We start from the raw sequence: 19752 nt of genomic DNA, 5'->3' as shown, positions 1-19752 counted from the left end.
ATCTACTAAATATTAATGTCACTTTTCTGTTGAGGTGCCCATACTTTTGCACTGGTCAAATTTTGGTTTAATGCATATTTTCTGTTAGTACAATAAACCTCATTTCAATCCTGAAATATTACTGTGTCCATCATTTATTAGATATATCAAACTGAAATGGCTGCTGCAAACACCAAAATATTTAGAACTAAAAATGATTAAAATTAATAGGGGTGCCCAAACTTTTTCATAGGACTGTATATATGTAATCATAATGATAAACTTCAGTTTGCCCGGGGCCTTGGTTAATCCATTTGTTTGCACATCACATTATTTGCCTGATTTTCTTGTGTTATTATTACTATAATAATTATGTTTTACTCTGTTCCTTTTGTGGATGCGTCGTTTTGGGGGTTTTTTTTACTATCAACTTTTGCCTTGTCTTGTTGCCTTCCTTATATGATAAAACTCTTTAAATAAACAGTTTAAAAAAAAGAGAAAAACTTCAGATTTTGATTGTAATTCATCATTAAAGGGGTATTCTGAGATCACCATATTGATGGCCTAATCTTTGGCCATCACTCACAGGGGCACCATGGACCCTTCATACAGGTCATTGGCAAGAGTTATGATAGTTGAACCCCCATAGATCTAATATTCATGACGTAATCTAAAGATAGGGATTACAGAGTACAATCTTCATATTTACAGATGATTCTAAACTCTGTAAAGTATTCAACACAATGGAGGATAGTGTAATATTGTAGAGGGAAGTATGGAGGCTGGAATCTTGGGAAGAGAAATGGCAGATGAGTTTTAATGTGGATAAATGTAAAGTTATACACCTGAGTTGTGGAAACAAGTGTCACAATTATGTATAAAATAATAAAGTACTGGATAAGACTGATGCTGAAAAACACTTGGGGATATTGGACGACAGTAAACTTAAATTTTGCAACAAGTCCCAGGCAGCTGCAGACAAAGCCAATAAAAGCATGGGCTGCATTAAGGGTGTAATAGATGATCAAAATAAGGATATTATTTTGTCTCTATACAAATCACTGGTAAGGCCACATGTGGAATACTGTGCACGTGCATATAGGAAGGATATAGCTGAACTGGAGCGGGTGCAGAGGGAGGCAACTAAGGGGATGGGTGGATTTAGGTATAAAGACATTATCAAACTTGGGTTTGTTCAGTTTGGAAAAAAGATGATTTAGAGGCGACTTAATTGCAATGTACAAAGGGATCATCCTCAACATCCAGAAGAAAAAAGATATAACCATAGTCATAGATGGGGATTCTTTACAAGAAGAGATGTGAGTCTATGGAAATTACTAATACATGATGTGGTTCTGATCTAGACTTTTTTGGAATAGGATGTTGATCAAGAGACTTAGTCCAATTGCCATCTTTGGAGTTGGGAATTATTTTTTTCCTCAAATGGAATATCTCACATTTTTATTACCAAACTTTGGTAAGAATGTAGGTTACGAAACAGCAGCTTAAGTCTTAGTGATTCATTCCTCAATTTAGCTGGCACATAAATAATAAAGTAACATCAGACATTGAATTTGGCTGGAGGGTGCCTATTTGTATGCTAATATGTGAACTGCTAAGGAGGAACGCCCCATTTCGCTGTGGGAAAGCATGGGACTCTGGAGACGCCAGATAGAAGCAAAAACAGAAGCCGAGCTTATGCCAAGCCATTACATGAATGCCTTATTTCTGCCTGGAGAGAAACCTGCATTGACACTCAAGTGTAAGCGACCAATGGCTGGCTGTTTAACCGATTGTAAACCCTCTGATTGATATGAGCTCTGTAGTGAGGAGCTGTTAAGACATTTGCCTGGCTGGAGCTAAATATTATTGAAAGATGGGTTCAGTGCCCATTGAAAACTGGTCAGCGGTTGGGAACTACAATATAACCATCTAAGAAAAAGAAAAGAAAGAAAAAAATCTTTGCATCATTACCCCTGGTCACCTGGATCAGGAGTCAACATCAGTAACTGAATATCAAGACCAAGTATTTATTTTTGAGACAAGACCAAACATTACAGCTGACCAACATGTCTGATAAGTATAAACTGCTTTCTGTTATGCTTGCTTAACTAATAATTGAAGAGTTTGGACAATTGCTATATCTGTGTAGGGCCTTAGGACCCGGGGTAGTACATTTACACCCCAAGTTCTGTGGCCAAGTACTTTTCCTTGTGCAAAAGAAAAAAGCGAAGAATTGGGCACTCACCACATAAAACGTTCAATAGGATGGGAAGGAATGAGCGACAGCTGTTTTGTGCAACTTGCACAAAATAGCTGTCGCTTGTTCCTTTCAGGCATGCCTCCTCCCGGATTTTTATATGGAAGTCTAAAATAAAGTTTGGATCGTTTTTATTGAACGTTTTATGTGGTGAGTGCTCAGTTCTTCGCTTTTTTCTTATGGACTGTATTTAAACTTCTGTATACTGTAGAGCACCGCCGAAAAATTTAATACAGCCCGTCCTACTATTCCATATTATTATAATTTTGTCTATTATTATGCAGTAGTGCCACCTCTTTCTGCATATAGTCGACTTTTCCTTGTGCCTTGCCCCACCCCAACCTACCCAATGACAGGATCCATGTCCCCATTACTCATGTACTTGCAAGGACACAGCCAAAGACAGTGCACACACTTAACAGGATCATTGCCACTAGTGCTTTACTAAGTTAGAAATTGTCCAGCCAAAAAGTAGTTAACACAAGTTGCTGAGTGGAAGAAAGTATCAGAGTTAGGCAATCTGAACCTGAGAGTAGTCATCCCAAGATAAAACCGAGCCTTGTTCTCACAGGGATTTCCACTCATCCACTTATGAGACACACACTCCACTTTCATTGCTTGAAATGGTCACAACAGAACTACAGACAAAAGACCCAAAGCAGTGGAAAAGCCTACATTTTCTATGGGAGTTTTCCTGTCTGATGTCATTACAAGATATTAGGCTGTAGTATCATAGGCTATACTAAAGATGAAGCATAAATGGCGCACACATATGGCACAACCAATAGGCACAACTGAATTCTGTACATTTGGAGAGAATCATTATGCCACCCCCTTCCTGAGGTAACCATAAGTACGATAGCTTCACACTAGCATACGGAATTCTGTTGTTTGGGTCCCCAAGAGGACCATAACACGATCCACTGGGATTCTGCCTGGTTTCCATCCAAAATCCGTGGAGAGAAAAGTCCTTCTTTCAGGACTTTTCTCTCCACATATTTTAAGTGGAACGGGAATAGAATCTCCGAACACAAATGTGAACTGAGCGTTAAAGTGACAGCGTTGCATCAAACCATGCAATAATTCCTCTACATAAACAATCAAACAAAGCACCAAATGGGCGGTGTAAGAACAGATATAACTCTTATTAGAGATGATGAAGTAAATGAACAAAAGATAAATCTAAATCACATGAATATTTGGCGTGAGTTCGTGACTAAGAAACAAGATACACCCTTGTTGAAAATAGTGGCCTGTAGTTGTGTGTTTAATAGGTAGACTGGCAAAGACAAGATATTTCTGTTCAATGTAATAAAGATACAATATTATAAAAAGAAAAAAAAAAAAGATGTGATGGGGTGGTTAGTTTTATGTAAGAAAAAAATCCGGAAAAGTTTCAGTTTATCTGTTATAATTATAGTAAAACTAAGGGTAAGTTCACACGGGGAGCGTAAAGGCGGATCTTGGTACCGAGAGTGACATGGGGAGCCGTGTCACTCTCGGGCCAAAATCCGCCTGCCACGACTGTCGCGGCTTCCGACAGTCGAGGCTTCCCCCTCTGGAGTAGGCTGAAATGGGCCGATTACGGAGGTTGCTGCCGCTAGGCAGACACCGTGGCTCAACGAGCCGCGGAATCCGCCTGAAGAAAGGGCAGCTCGCTTCTTTTTTCACAACATGCTGCTCACGGAAAAAAGAAGCCTGGCGGTCTCCATAGACCACCATTGTGAGGGGGCGGATTATGACGTGGATTACGCGCCATAATCCGCCCCCTCTGTTCCCATGTGAATTAGCCCTTAGGTGTTTTCAAGGATTGATCTTGTATCAGACATTGAGGCTTTTAGAATCTTAAAATCTATTGGCCCTAGGCAAGTATCAGCCCACATAATGCTAATTGTAAAATTAAAGGAAAGGGTAAAAGTAAGATGAATATGGGAGATTTGTAAAGTTAAGTATGCCAGTCGTGATAATCCATCTCCATTGGAGGATGCGCCTCATCATAGATAAGGTGAATCCTCTATTATTTTTTTATTCAAAATCCTGAATTGCACAAACAATTGCATCTTTTTTATGGTAAATGTAAATGCTGTCTAGTTTTCATTTATAAGAAACCATGACTCAATTCTGGATCTTAGATAATATATTCTTGGGATGCAACAAAGGCCTTCTTAAGAGGATGATACAAAGTATCGGTTCATTTTACTTATATTACAGTCGGAAGCTAGGGAAGAGGAAAGATCCATCATTTCACTGGATGCATGGAAAGCTAGAAACCCTATAGAATGCTGTTTATGTTGCTTAACATTGAAAGTATTGGTGCCTACCATATCTATTGGTGATATTGTTATTTTCTTTTTCTATCTAAAAAAACCCCTAAAATCATGCAATATCAACTCTTGAAAAAAAATAGTTTGTGAGTTCCTGTCTCCTGTAGACTCACCATGGGCCATAGACGCAATGGTCTGGACCCTATGCACTTGTATGGGAGAGTTTTCTAGGCAGACACCATTGTATAGAGAGGACAGAGTAGATAATCTGTGGATTCTGTGTCTTATGTACATGAGAGCTGTGACCATCCTTGTGCTAATAAGTGAGGCGGTTGCTGCAAAGAAATCTAGAGAAGACAGAAAGTCTCAACATATTATATAGCTTAGTGACTGTAATGTCTTCAAGAAGTATGAGGAGTCAGGGATGAAATCCAACAGCAACTTAGTTTATTTACATCTCCATACATAGATCTGCAGCTTCACCTCAGCCATGTGCAAGCAACCCCCATCTCCTTCCTCCTTCCTGTCCCATGACTCCCTGTTCTTATATATATATTGTTAATAACATGGAAAAATAATTATTTAAAAATATGTCTACAATAAAACTTGATCAAAAGAGCAAGGTAATATTCTGGCAACATGTTCCTTTGAAAGGTCAGCTGATGTTGCAGATTTTTAATATAGAGGATCTTCAAAGACCTTTTACTTTGTTATTATACTTGCATATACTATTACATAACTTTCTATTTAAAGGGCTATGTGGGGAGAGAAGACTATTCATAGTACATTCATTGCACTGGATAAACATCCTTACTGTGTAGAAGAGGGTCCCCGATACCTTTAGGGTATGTTCACATGGCGGAAACCTTTTCCACTGTGCTCCACTGTGTGGAAACATGGCTAGTGCATGCATCAGCATCCCGACATGGAATCCCGCTCCTGATTAGGCCCGGATGAAAGCGCCTAATCAGGAGTGAGTCTTGAGCTGCGGTCACCGCAGAATCCATGGGGAGATAGGACATGATAATTCTTTCTCCCGCTAGCTGAAAAAAATCGCTAGTGGGAAAAAAAAGCTAGTGACTCCCACTGAAATGAATGGGAGATGTTTTTGAAGGCGGATTTTGAGGCGGATTCCGCGTCAAAATCCGTTTGCAAAAAACTCAGTGTGAAAATACCCTTATTATTAGACTTGCAGGTGACAGCAGGGGAGGGATGGAAGTCTTATTCCTCTGCCTACCCGGCCTATGCTCTAACTCCAGGTCACATGACAGACTTTGTTCTACTTTATATACAAGAAACAGGAGTAGAGCGGAGTAATTGACATCACAGAGAGTTGGAGCAGCAGCAGAGAAGTCTAAGCATGGAGATTTCCCATCACTACCTTGTTCTACAGACCTAATAATCGGGGTGCCAGGGAACCCTCTTCTATGCAATAACAGTTTATCCCCTGTGCGAATGGACTATGAAAAGTTCTCTCTCCCTACAAAACCCTTATAATAGTTCAGTCAGAATACTATTAAATACATTGATGTTTTTATCTTTTCTTTGTAGATATTAAAGAAAGTCTTAGTTAATCTTCTTTGCACCTGTTACCATGGTTCGTGTCCTTAAAAAACTAGGTCTCCTCACTGTGGTGGTCTGCATTTCCTGTTTTCTTTACGTTAGTTTTTTCAAACATCTGAACGACTTAGACAATGCTGAGGAGGGTCACGATATATTCACCTATAACAGGAATACCTATAAGCAAAAGAATATTTCATCACCTGAGAGCAACAGACAAATTAACACAGATGAATCAAGGAAGAAACAGATAAATGATGTACCGAAACGCAGCATGAAGTCCATATTCTATAAGAAAGTCAAATTGTGGGAGAGGGAGATGAGTCACGATGACCTTATCCCGAGACTACAAAAAGTGATGAGAAATTACCAAGAAATGAACGCATACAAACTCAAATATCAGGGCAAGATCAACCAGCAGCGCGAATCACACGATCTCCTGTGCCACCTGAAACACAGGGTGAACATGGCAACTCTGAAACGTTCTGACCTACCTGACAATGAAACGCACTGGAGTCAGTATTTACCCGACAAGGATATTCATGAGGTAGTGGGGAAACTAAAACGATGTGCTGTAGTATCCTCAGCTGGAGCTATAAGAGGTTCAAGGCTCGGAAAGGAAATAGGTGAGTGAGAAAGTTCTAAAGCTGGGTTCACACCTGGGCCTGTATTCCATTTGTGGTTTATGTCCCCAAATCCGCTTGGAACGTGTAGAGAGAAAAGTCCTGAGCAGGAGTTTTCTCTCAACATTTTTCAGGAGGAAACCTGGCAGACTCCATTATAGTCTATAGAGTCCGTGGGTAACCTCTTTTTAAATGGATTAGGTTTCTGTTCCTCGGGTCCCTAAACAAGCACGAAAAATGGAAACCCAGGCACAGGTGGGAACTTATTGTCAACTGGATTTGCATGTAGCAATAGTGTCGCGCAACAAAACTGCATGAGCTTTTCCAAAGGTAGCGTTTTGTGATGTAGTTATTGTTACAGGTGAAACGTATTTTTAAGCCTCTTCTTATGTTGCTTTCTACAAGGCGACGTGACCACGCATAGGACATTTGTGCGCAGGGAAAGCGATGCTCTGACATCATCGCGCCGCCTTTGCCGAAAGACAGATATCTTGTCGGTGGTCGCAGCATCTTGTAAACTGCAGGCTTGAAATAAATAGCTTGAGGTTTATAGAAAGTTGCAGGACACATTCTAACTACATTGTGGAGATGCCATGTATTAATGACAGCCCAGGGATCGGTCCCACAGAGTCAATGGGCCCGGGCCACCCCCCTGCCCCCTGCTAGTTATGCCTCTGGTGTGGGTTCAACCTAAGGATGGTTTCAGGTACAACGATGCAGTTTTACAAACCAAAGGCAGAACTGGGTTCAAAAAGAATAAGAGAAATAAAGCAAAGATTTATACTTTCTGCTAAATTTTTGCCTTTGTAAAAAAAACAAAAAGTATCAAATACTGTCTTCTTGCATTTACAGATTCCCATGATGCTGTTTTTAGGTTTAATGCTGCACCTACAAAAGGCTATGAGGCCGATGTTGGATCGAAAACTACATTCCGTCTACTAAATTCGCAGGTAAATGTAAAGATTGTTGTTAACTAAAGAACTCCCTAGCAACCTACATGGTGTACATACACCTTTATACTGAAATGTCATCCATTAGCAGACAAAACTGAATTCACAGACTCTACCATAGGCTAGTTACAATGAAGACTCCAATAGCAGTTCATGTTTTCTATTGTAGCCCTCCAGCACTGCCCACCCCCTATGTTTAACTCACCAACAAAGATCTAAAGCCCCTACTCATAACACCCAATGCTTTGCAAGTTTACATTGGTAACCCTAACAGAATTTTAGCTTCACATAAGTCCTTATGGTGGAGTATGAACATCAAAAGTCCTAAAATACTGCAAATCAGATTTATTTTTTAGCCATAAAGTTGACACCTATGCCAGTGCAAATACAGTATGACATGAGCAATACAGCATCATTTCCCAGGCCAGGATGTGGGTCAAGGACTGGTTGCATGCTTAACCCCTTCCTGCTGGTGCCATTTTTCATTTTTGATTCCCTACCTTCCAAACCCCATAACTTTTTTTCCCATTCTCAGAGCCATAGGAGGGCTTAATGTTTGCGGAACAAATTGTTCTTCAAAATGTTACCCTTTATTATTCTGTCCAATGTACTGGAAAGCTAGAAAAAAATCAGTATGGGATGGATTTGAAGAAAACGTGCATTTGTGCGACTTTCTTATGGGCTTTGTTTTTATGGCGTTCACTCTGCAGCCAAAATGACATGTCACCCATGTTCTATGTTTTGATACAATTCTGGGGATAACAAATTTATATGGTTTTATTTACATTTTAGCCCCTAAAACTATGCAAAAAAAAAAGTATTTTCTAAAAGTCGCTATATTCTGACACCTGTAACTTTTTTATATGCCTGTGTCTTCTTTGTGGGGCCAGGTGTACTTTTTAGTTATATCATGTTGGTGAATATCTATTGCTTTGATCACTTTTTTTTATTAACAGAGGTGAAATAGTTAAAAAAAATGGCAGTTCAGCGCTTTTGATTTTTTTCCCGCTATGGCATTCACCCTACGTGAAAAATATTTAAATAAGTTTGTAGACTGGGCATTTTTGGACAAAGTGGTACCTGCTGCACATTACAGCAGAGACCCGGTAGCTATAGAACCTGCTCTGCAGTAGAATGCTGCCAGAAAGGGGTTAAAGACTAACGTCTATTTTTTTTATTGTAAATGAATAATTCAGGTAAATATAATAGAATTTGTAGTATATCTCATCAGAAAATGCTTCTACCTCCTGTCTCCTCTATATCTCGAAACTGCTTAATTCACTACTCACACCCATGTTTACTGTAGACAGGATGGAGCTCATAGACAGATCAGGTTACATAGAAGTCTATGGAGAGGGGAGGGCATAGAAAATGTCCAGTGAATGAGAAACAGACACAGATATTAGCTGCCCCAGGAAACAGTAAATGTTTAGCACTTTTATAACAGTTTTACAGCAGCTTTGCAGCTTCTCTTTACTGAAGATGGGTCTGAGCAGTGAACTGAGCAGTTTAGCAAAGAAAATGGAGCGCAAACACCTTGGCTTTTTTCATTGCATCATTTTGCAATAATGTCTTCCCCTATGCCAAACATTTATTATTCACCTTGCCCTACTCCGAACTACCCAATGCCCAGGAGGTTGGACTTCCCACTTGTAGAATGCAGTGATGTTGCGGCCACTAAATACGCAGAGCAATACTTCCTCAGCATATTCAGTGCAACACACAAAATATAAAGCACAGCAAGAAACACAAACCACAAGTGAATACCCAAGACAGGGCCTGCGCTAACCACTCACATAGGGCCATTTTGTTATAGGTGCTTGCTCCTACCACCTCATATGATACTCATGTATCCAAGTATCAGTAAGTCAAAGTACAGTCTTCAGAAAAAGGGTTTTCTGGTTTTTTTGAAGATATTAAGATTTCACTTAAGTTGACCTGTTACTTGTAAAATCTACAGGATAAAAACCACTTGTGATTTCTTGCAATGATTTCATGAATTAATATATTTTATCTACATAATGTGTCTTTTGCTTGCAGGTTATTACGCAGAAAGAGCACAATTTCTTGGAAAACCCAATATATAAGGATGTAATATTGATCATGTGGGATCCATCCCCATATGACGCTGATATATATCAGGTAAAACTTGACATGCCTTGAGGGTTCTTCTTTACATTTGCTATTGGCACTTCCAGATATGAGTTGCTCAGGATCACCAGCTTTTCAAATCAACGGGATTTCACAAAAATCAGTCACAAAGTGATATATGTGTCTATGTGTGGCCATTCAGTGGTTGTGTTGTGTTGTAAAGTGTAACCTGTCAAGGGTTTTGCTGGTATATTGCAATATTGTATTGAATCGAGGCAAATTCAGGAATTTTCAATGCCGTTCTTCATATTCCATGCACCAGCAGAGGGTGCATCTCCTTTATCAGAAGGTGCATGCATTCTCATAAATCAGGGACACCCTCCATGCCTCCTTCCCGAAAAGTGGCAAGGGGAGCACAAAAGTGAAAAAAGTCAATTTGCTCGATGTGATACTTTTCATAAGATTCACACAAGAAAACTGATGTAGAAGGAAAACTATAACTGCACATTGTGTTTCTCCACACAAAAATGTTAAGTTAACAGGAAAACGATTGGATTTTTAGTAAATGTAAGAATGAAGGGAGACTAAAATTAGGTTTCCAAACGACAACTGCTGAATAACCTAAGAAACTATTCAAGTAAGCAGTGACAGGGTAGATATAGTCTTAGATTTATTCTAATGGAGACCTGCTTGAGACATAAGTGACTGGTAGGATCAGTGCTTGTACAGACATAGCACAGCTAAGTGAGAAGGATGTGGTTGTCAGAACTGCTGAGTTTGTCATTTGGAGCAAGTAGTGGTGATGCAATCTGCATTATGTGCTTTTTTTTGTAGGACTGTTGATAAATCCAGTTATCTAAACTCAGTGGAAGGACTTTAACCACATGTTATTTGCTTCATATTATTTGATGTGTACGGAAACGTAAATCAGTAGCAGCTGATAATATTAAACCTTGTAATAAGTTTTAGTAAAGAAAAATGCTACTTTCTCCTGTTTCTTCCATTTCCTCCCATTGAATGTATTTATAAACACATATACACTTCCTTGAAGTCTAAGTAAAAGAGGGGGAACAGGCAGAGATCGTAGAGATAAATCTGGGTTTAACCTCTTCACAGATCTGTATAATATCTCACGCCACAAACCAGTTCTGTGTCTACAGCAGTGCCTGCAATCTGTCTGCTCTTCTTCTTCTGACACATTCCCTCTCTATAATCTTCAGTGACTTGGTTCTTATCTCTGTTTGTGGACTGTAGAGGTATGGAGATGAACACGGGGACGACTAGGGATGGGCAAGGGACAAAATCAAGGGAAAGAAGCATTTTTCTTTAATATAACTTTACAATGTTTACTAATCTCAATAGAATATACAATGTAAACAATATATCAGCTGATATATCTCTACCTACCAGATGAAAGAGACCTGAGATAGAGCCTGCACATTCATATAATGGCCAAGAATATTGTCATTGCGCATGTACACGCTGTACTATCGACTTGTGTAAAGTTTGTTTAAAAGTTAGCGACCATTTCAGGGCTTCTAGTCGAAAACTCATACAGAACAAAGCTATATATAATGTGGCGCACAAATCAGCCGCATATTATGCCATATGTATTATAGTCTGAAATACCTGCACAAGTCTGCATGGGACCTATTATGTAGTAATGATAAACTATAAACTGTATGGTCACAAAGTACACTATTGTGATAGACAACTGTGTAACTGAATGAAGAGACTGGGCAAGTTATTATGTCCTGTGCAGCTGACCTGCTAAAGTCATGCACTTACTTAGGGAAAGGAAATAAGGGAAAAGAAATCAAATAAACTCTTTTTTTTTTTGCAAAATTACAGAAAATTGTTTACTTAGTTCTGTGCTTTTACCAATCCTGTTCAGATTTATTGGACCATCACATGCAAGGTGTAGATATTTTACTGTACTATGTACTAAAAACAAACAAAAAAACCCAAAAGAAATAAAAAAAACATCATGCTGACTTTTTTAAATTAATTTTTATAGTGTTCACAGCTCAGGAAAAATAATAGAATGATTTTATAGTTCTGATTGCTCTGAAATGGCAATATTAAATATGTACTTTAATTATTATTATTATTTTTTTTTTTACATGTGGCCATGTAACATCCCATGCCATTGTAGTTGCACTGCCTGTTACATCATCCAGCTCTCCACTTCTTAAGGCGAATCAGCCTGAAGAATGAGCATGTCCGTTCTTTTTTCCAGGACTCGGAATAAACGGCTCCCGGAAAAAAGACCTAACTGGCTCCCATTGATTTCTATGGGAGACATCTTTTTGGTCAGGATTTTGAGGTGCATATGGCCTCAAAATCCTGACCAAAATACCCCATATGAATTCAGCCTTAGTGCTTCTACAAGTTAGATTGAACAAAGCACACACACTTGCAAGTCCTGTTGTGTGTGATCTTCGAATATAACAGAGGGTAACAGAAATTGCTTCGAGTACAGCAGTTGTTCACAGCAAATAGTAGCAAAAGTTTCTTGGCAGCTTAAGGGTCCATTTACACAGAGGAAAATGGTGAGGAATTTGGTGTGAAATTTCAGCGCTGGAAAAAAAAAGCCTCCCATTGACTTCAATGGGTTCCTTTTTCTGCTAGCATGGCTGAGGTCGGTAATTAGCCCACCAGTGGCCACAGGCCTCAGCACTGAACCGAGGCCGATGACGTCACAGAAGGGTGCCGGACCCTGGGGTATAATGCAGCGGCCTTTATAGTTCACCCGAGACGAATTTCCATTTGGTTGGTTTCATTAAAAACCAAACGATTCTGGACTAACCTGGCTTTTTAAGGCTATCTCTGTGGAAGGTGATGGCTCCAACCACCTTACAGCCATACATCTTCAATAGCTGTCAGTCAAATGCTCTTTGGACTAACAGTTATTCCCTCTAGAGCCCTTTATAGATATACCTGCACCGCTGAAGCAGGCATGCATGTATCTTGAATATGTAAAAGGGAGTAAATTAGTTCCAGATACCTCTGGGGATGGCTTCTCTCTTGTGAGAACAAAAAGATCCACCACTGAGATTCAATCTATTCATGTGAAATCCTTACGTCATTGAAGATGGCTGACACCACCGAGGACTGCAGTGGAGCCCGGGATAGGTAAGTGAGTGTTTTTTATGTTTTTATCTCCCTTTGGTCTCCGATTATTGTACTCTGGGGTCTGAAAAGAACCCAGAGTATAATAATTGTTCATGGGTGTTCATTATGGGGCATAATACTATGTGCAGGGGCCATTATGGGGCATAATACTATGTGCAGGGGCCGTTATGGGGCATAATAGAGCTCGCAGGAATGTCAAAAGTTTGCTACAGGGCCCCACCATTCCTAGTTACTCCACTGCTTATCATGTTTTCTCAATCAAGCTGTTATCTTTTATTTCAGTGCATAGAAATTGTATTTGCTGAATAAAAAGGTCAACAGCAATGGTTAATGATTGATTTGCAATGTTTTTCTTCCACTTTCATAGAATCACTTCCATAAACAGCTAAAATGTTGAGAGGCCGACAAATGTGATTCAACATCACTGGATATATATCCGCAGTATGTTATATCCATATCAGATCTTTATTGTCTAATTTTTCTCCACAGTGGTATAAGAAGCCAGAATATGACTTCTTTGAATCATATAAAAAATATCGAACGGCTAACCCAGAGCAGCCCTTTTACATTCTGAAGCCACAAACTCTATGGCAGTTTTGGAACATAATTCAAGAGAGCGCACCGGAACTAATCCAACCAAATCCTCCATCATCGGGGTCAACTGGTGAGTATGGCCACTATATCAAAAACACACATCTAGTAGCCTGTTCAGAAATACAGCAATTCATTGTGGTATACACAGGCATCATCCATAGGTCTAGCAGGAGGTGCTGTTACCTCTCATACTAGACTCTCTAGGACAGGAGTCCTCAAACTTTTCAAACAGGGGTCCAGTTCACTGTCCCTCAGACCATTTGAGGGCCAAAATATAGTTTAAAAAAATACAGTAAAAGCTCACTAATGAGGAATCCTGTATCAGATTCCCTGTTTGTGAGCGATCTGGGCGACAGCACGTGGGCCTCATGTGGCCCACGGACTGTAGTTGAGGACCCCTGCTCTAGGACATGGTTGGACTGGTTTCCCGTCCCCTGTTTAGAGGAAGGTGAGGCTAAAGTCTTGTTTCCGCCAGTCTTTTCTGCAGCGTTTTTTTTGGCTACATCTCACTTCATGGGGCCTTAGCCCTAATATGAATTCACATTGAACAAATCCATAGAAAACTTGCTCACTTGATTTTATACTACATTCTGATGTCCCCTGTCCAGTTTCCCCAGGGATTAGGAAGGAAACCCTCGGGTGGACAGCGGCAGTAGGGTAAGTTCACACAATGTAACGTGCCGTGTGATGTGGCACATATACAGCGTGTGAGACTTTGCGGGCCGTATATGCTCCCATTGATTTCAATGGGATCCTGGATTGTATACGCCGCGTTATTTTGCGGCCGTGATTTGCAGCCGCAAAATCACGCCCGCAAAATAACGCGGCATATACGATCCAAGCTCCCATTGAAATCAATGGGAGCGTATACGGCCCGCAAAGTCTCACACGCTGTATACGTGCCACATCACTCGGCTCGTATCCGTGTGAACTCCCCCGTAGTGTGAACGCCTCTTAACTAAACCTATAAAACATGTTCTTATTGGCAGAAGTAGTTTTTGTAGAATAAACATGCAACAACTATTTGCAACAATGTTACAATATTCTTTACCTTTTTACCCAGGAATTCTGTTGATGATGAATATTTGTGATGAAGTCAATGTCTATGAATTTCTGCCCTCTTCACGTCTAACAGATCGATGTTATTACTTCCAACAATTTATGGACTCAGCGTGTACTTATGGAGGCTACCATCCACTTTTATACGAGAAGAATTTATTTAAAAAACTCAACCAGGGAACTGAGGACGATATTACCAAGAATGGGAAAATGACCCTGCCTGGACTAAAGGATTTACAGTGCTTGAATGAGACTAGATAACATATATGGAAATAAAAATGTGCAGGAATTCTATTTCAACCAAAACCTTATAGGTTGTGTTGACTACCAAAGCCCTGGAACCCTGCACGGACATTTTTGCTATGCCTTATGTGAATAGGCCTAATTTTATTTATTTTCAGTTTTTTCTACAGAGCTGTATAGAGATTGTCAATGCTCAGACTTAATTTATGCTCTCAGGGTTATGCAAAGAATATTGGCATTGTCTGCTATGTGGAGAATGTAAAGCTTATGACAAGATTATGCATAGGTAGAAAAGGATATATGCAGGGTACATAGGTATGAGTATACGTATGTGGCGCCCACACACCTGGTGATAGACCTAGAGAGTCTAATGCAAAAAGTCTGGAGGAATTGAATTGTTTGCCTATAACATTCAAATGGCTTGACGAAATAAAGAATATGAAAAAACATACTGTACATGTTGGACAATCATTTGGAAAAAATAAAGAAATGCAATATGTATGCACAGAATACAGAAAAGGGATGGCACAACTGAAATGAGGATTTTTTTTTCCCAACAGTTTTAATTTACAAATATTTACAAGGCAAGATTCCAAGTGGGCTGATAACTAAGGGCCTGTTTTTTATAAGCAGATGATCATTGCCCATTGTAAAGATGGCCAGCAACTGACCGGGAAATGATTAGAGATGAGCGAACAGTGTTCTATCGAACTCATGTTCGATCGGATATTAGGCTGTTCGGCATGTTCGAATCGAATCGAACACCGCGTGGTAAAGTGCGCCATTACTCGATTCCCCTCCCACCTTCCCTGGCGCCTTTTTTGCTCCAATAACAGCGCAGGGTAGGTGGGACAGGAACTACGACACCGGTGACGTTGAAAAAAGTAGGCAAAACCCATTGGCTGCCGAAAACATGTGACCTCTAATTTAAAAGAACAGCGACGCCCAGCTTCGCGTCATTCTGAGCTTGCAATTCACCGGGGACGGAGGTTTCCGTCCAGCTAGCTAGGGCTTAGATTCTGGGTAGGCAGGGACAGGCTAGGATAGGAAGGAGAAGACAACCAACAGCTCTTATAAGAGCTAAATTCCAGGGAGAAGCTTGTCAGTGTAACGTGGCACTGACGGGCTCAATCGCCGCAACCCAGCTTTCCCAGGATCCTGAATGGAATACACTGTCAGTGTATTCCCGTATACCCGATATATACCCCCGATACCCGTTCCAACGGTGTGCCCCCCCACCTTCACCCCAGAAATACCCTGCAAGTCCCCTAGCAATAGAATTGGGGCTATATACACCCACTATTTTTGCTACTGCCATATGGTGCCATTGTCTCACTGGGAATTCAAAGAATATATTGGGCTTACATATAACTTCAATTCCAGGGAGAAGCTTGTCAGTGTAACGTGGCACTGACGGGCTCAATCGCCGCAACCCAGCTTTCCTAGGATCCTGAATGGAACACACTGACAGTGTATTCCCGTATACCCCATATATACACCCCAAATCCCCGTTCCAACGGTGTGCCCCCCACCTTCACCTCAGAAATACCCTGCAAGTCCCCTAGCAATAGAATTGGGGCTATATACACCCACAATTTTTGCTACTGGTATATAGTGCCATTGTCTGACTGGGAATTCAAAGAATATATTGGGGTGACGTGCACCCACAATTTTTGCTACTGCTATACAGTGCCATTGTCTCACTGGGAATTCAAAGAATATATTGGGGTTATGTGCACCCACAATTTTTACTACTGGTATACAGTGCCATTGTCTGACTGGGAATTCAAAGAATATATGGGGGTTACGTGCACCCACAATTTTTGCTACTGCTATACAGTTCCATTGTCTCACTGGGAATTCAAAGAATATATGGGGGTTATGTGCACCCACAATTTTTACTACTGGTATATAGTGCCATTGTCTGACTGGGAATTCAAAGAATATATGGGGGTTATGTGCACCCACTATTTTTAATACTGGTATACAGTGCCATTGTCTGACTGGGAATTCAAAGAATATATGGGGGTTATGTGCACCCACAATTTTTACTACTGGTATATAGTGCCATTGTCTGACTGGGAATTCAAAGAATATATGGGGGTTATGTGCACCCACTATTTTTAATACTGGTATACAGTGCCATTGTCTGACTGGGAATTCAAAGAATATATGGGGGTTATGTGCACCCACAATTTTTACTACTGGTATATAGTGCCATTGTCTGACTGGGAATTCAAAGAATATATGGGGGTTATGTGCACCCACAATTTTTACTACTGGTATATAGTGCCATTGTCTGACTGGGAATTCAAAGAATATATGGGGGTTATGTGCACCCACAATTTTTAATACTGGTATACAGTGCCATTGTCTGACTGGGAATTCAAAGAATATATTGGGGTTACGTGCACCCACAATTTTTGCTACTGCTATACAGTTCCATTGTCTCACTGGGAATTCAAAGAATATATGGGGGTTATGTGCACCCACAATTTTTACTACTGGTATATAGTGCCATTGTCTGACTGGGAATTCAAAGAATATATGGGGGTTATGTGCACCCACAATTTTTAATACTGGTATACAGTGCCATTGTCTGACTGGGAATTCAAAGAATATATTGGGGTTATGTGCACCCACAATTTTTACTACTGGTATACAGTGCCATTGTCTGACTGGGAATTCAAAGAATATATGGGGGTTATGTGCACCCACAATTTTTAATACTGGTATACAGTGCCATTGTCTGACTGGGAATTCAAAGAATATATGGGGGTTATGTGCACCCACAATTTTTACTACTGGTATATAGTGCCATTGTCTGACTGGGAATTCAAAGAATATATGGGGGTTATGTGCACCCACAATTTTTAATACTGGTATATAGTGCCATTGTCTGACTGGGAATTCAAAGAATATATGGGGGTTACGTGCACCCACAATTTTTGCTACTGCTATACAGTGCCATTGTCTGACTGGGAATTCAAAGAATATATTGGGGTTATGTGCACCCACTATTTTTAATACTGGTATACAGTGCCATTGTCTGACTGGGAATTCAAAGAATATATGGGGGTTATGTGCACCCACAATTTTTACTACTGGTATACAGTGCCATTGTCTGACTGGGAATTCAAAGAATATATGGGGGTTATGTGCACCCACAATTTTTACTACTGGTATATAGTGCCATTGTCTGACTGGGAATTCAAAGAATATATGGGGGTTATGTGCACCCACAATTTTTACTACTGGTATATAGTGCCATTGTCTGACTGGGAATTCAAAGAATATATGGGGGTTATGTGCACCCACAATTTTTACTACTGGTATATAGTGCCATTGTCTGACTGGGAATTCAAAGAATATATGGGGGTTATGTGCACCTACAATTTTTAATACTGGTATACAGTGCCATTGTCTGACTGGGAATTCAAAGAATATATGGGGGTTATGTGCACCCACAATTTTTACTACTGGTATATAGTGCCATTGTCTGACTGGGAATTCAAAGAATATATGGGGGTTACGTGCACCCACAATTTTTGCTACTGCTATACAGTTCCATTGTCTGACTGGGAATTCAAAGAATATATGGGGGTTATGTGCACCCACAATTTTTACTACTGGTATATAGTGCCATTGTCTGACTGGGAATTCAAAGAATATATGGGGGTTACGTGCACCCACAATTTTTGCTACTGCTATACAGTGCCATTGTCTGACTGGGAATTCAAAGAATATATTGGGGTTATGTGCACCCACTATTTTTAATACTGGTATACAGTGCCATTGTCTGACTGGGAATTCAAAGAATATATGGGGGTTATGTGCACCCACAATTTTTAATACTGGTATACAGTGCCATTGTCTGACTGGGAATTCAAAGAATATATGGGGGTTATGTGCACCCACAATTTTTACTACTGGTATATAGTGCCATTGTCTGACTGGGAATTCAAAGAATATATGGGGGTTATGTGCACCCACAATTTTTACTACTGGTATATAGTGCCATTGTCTGACTGGGAATTCAAAGAATATATGGGGGTTACGTGCACCCACAATTTTTACTACTGGTATATAGTGCCATTGTCTGACTGGGAATTCAAAGAATATATGGGGGTTATGTGCACCCACAATTTTTAATACTGGTATACAGTGCCATTGTCTGACTGGGAATTCAAAGAATATATGGGGGTTATGTGCACCCACAATTTTTACTACTGGTATATAGTGCCATTGTCTGACTGGGAATTCAAAGAATATATGGGGGTTATGTGCACCCACAATTTTTAATACTGGTATACAGTGCCATTGTCTGACTGGGAATTCAAAGAATATATTGGGGTTATGTGCACCCACAATTTTTACTACTGGTATACAGTGCCATTGTCTGACTGGGAATTCAAAGAATATATGGGGGTTATGTGCACCCACAATTTTTGCTACTGCTATACAGTTCCATTGTCTGACTGGGATTCAAAGAATATATGGGGGTTATGTGCACCCACAATTTTTAATACTGGTATATAGTGCCATTGTCTGACTGGGAATTCAAAGAATATATGGGGGTTACGTGCACCCACAATTTTTGCTACTGCTATACAGTGCCATTGTCTGACTGGGAATTCAAAGAATATATTGGGGTTATGTGCACCCACTATTTTTAATACTGGTATACAGTGCCATTGTCTGACTGGGAATTCAAAGAATATATGGGGGTTATGTGCACCCACAATTTTTACTACTGGTATACAGTGCCATTGTCTGACTGGGAATTCAAAGAATATATGGGGGTTATGTGCACCCACAATTTTTACTACTGGTATATAGTGCCATTGTCTGACTGGGAATTCAAAGAATATATGGGGGTTATGTGCACCCACAATTTTTAATACTGGTATACAGTGCCATTGTCTCACTGGGAATTCCACAAATAATTTGGGGATTCATTCACCCTACATCTCAGGCTCTTGCCATATTCACCC

At 40.1% G+C, this 19752-nt stretch overlaps 2 protein-coding genes across 3 annotated transcripts in view; both read left to right on the top strand.

Moving 5' to 3' along the window:
* Window positions 1-15202, top strand: part of LOC142198101 (beta-galactoside alpha-2,6-sialyltransferase 1-like) — a 49962-nt gene extending 34760 nt beyond the window's left edge. For both annotated transcript variants that reach the window (XM_075268932.1, XM_075268933.1), the window contains exons 2-6: window positions 6055-6689; window positions 7539-7636; window positions 9677-9778; window positions 13352-13526; window positions 14520-15202. In XM_075268932.1, the coding sequence (XP_075125033.1) occupies window positions 6098-6689; window positions 7539-7636; window positions 9677-9778; window positions 13352-13526; window positions 14520-14776 (1224 nt within the window). In that variant the 5' untranslated portion in view covers window positions 6055-6097 and the 3' untranslated portion in view covers window positions 14777-15202. The remainder of the gene's footprint in view (window positions 1-6054; window positions 6690-7538; window positions 7637-9676; window positions 9779-13351; window positions 13527-14519) is intronic.
* Window positions 1-19752, top strand: part of COPS9 (COP9 signalosome subunit 9) — a 236072-nt gene that overhangs the window by 108061 nt on the left and 108259 nt on the right. The gene's annotated exons all lie outside the window — the stretch shown is intronic.

This window comes from Leptodactylus fuscus, chromosome 3 (genome assembly GCF_031893055.1).
Source record: "Leptodactylus fuscus isolate aLepFus1 chromosome 3, aLepFus1.hap2, whole genome shotgun sequence".
Lineage (NCBI taxonomy): Eukaryota > Metazoa > Chordata > Amphibia > Anura > Leptodactylidae > Leptodactylus > Leptodactylus fuscus.
Note: the sequence above shows the minus strand (reverse complement) of the source record. Positions and strands in the feature narration are given on the sequence as shown.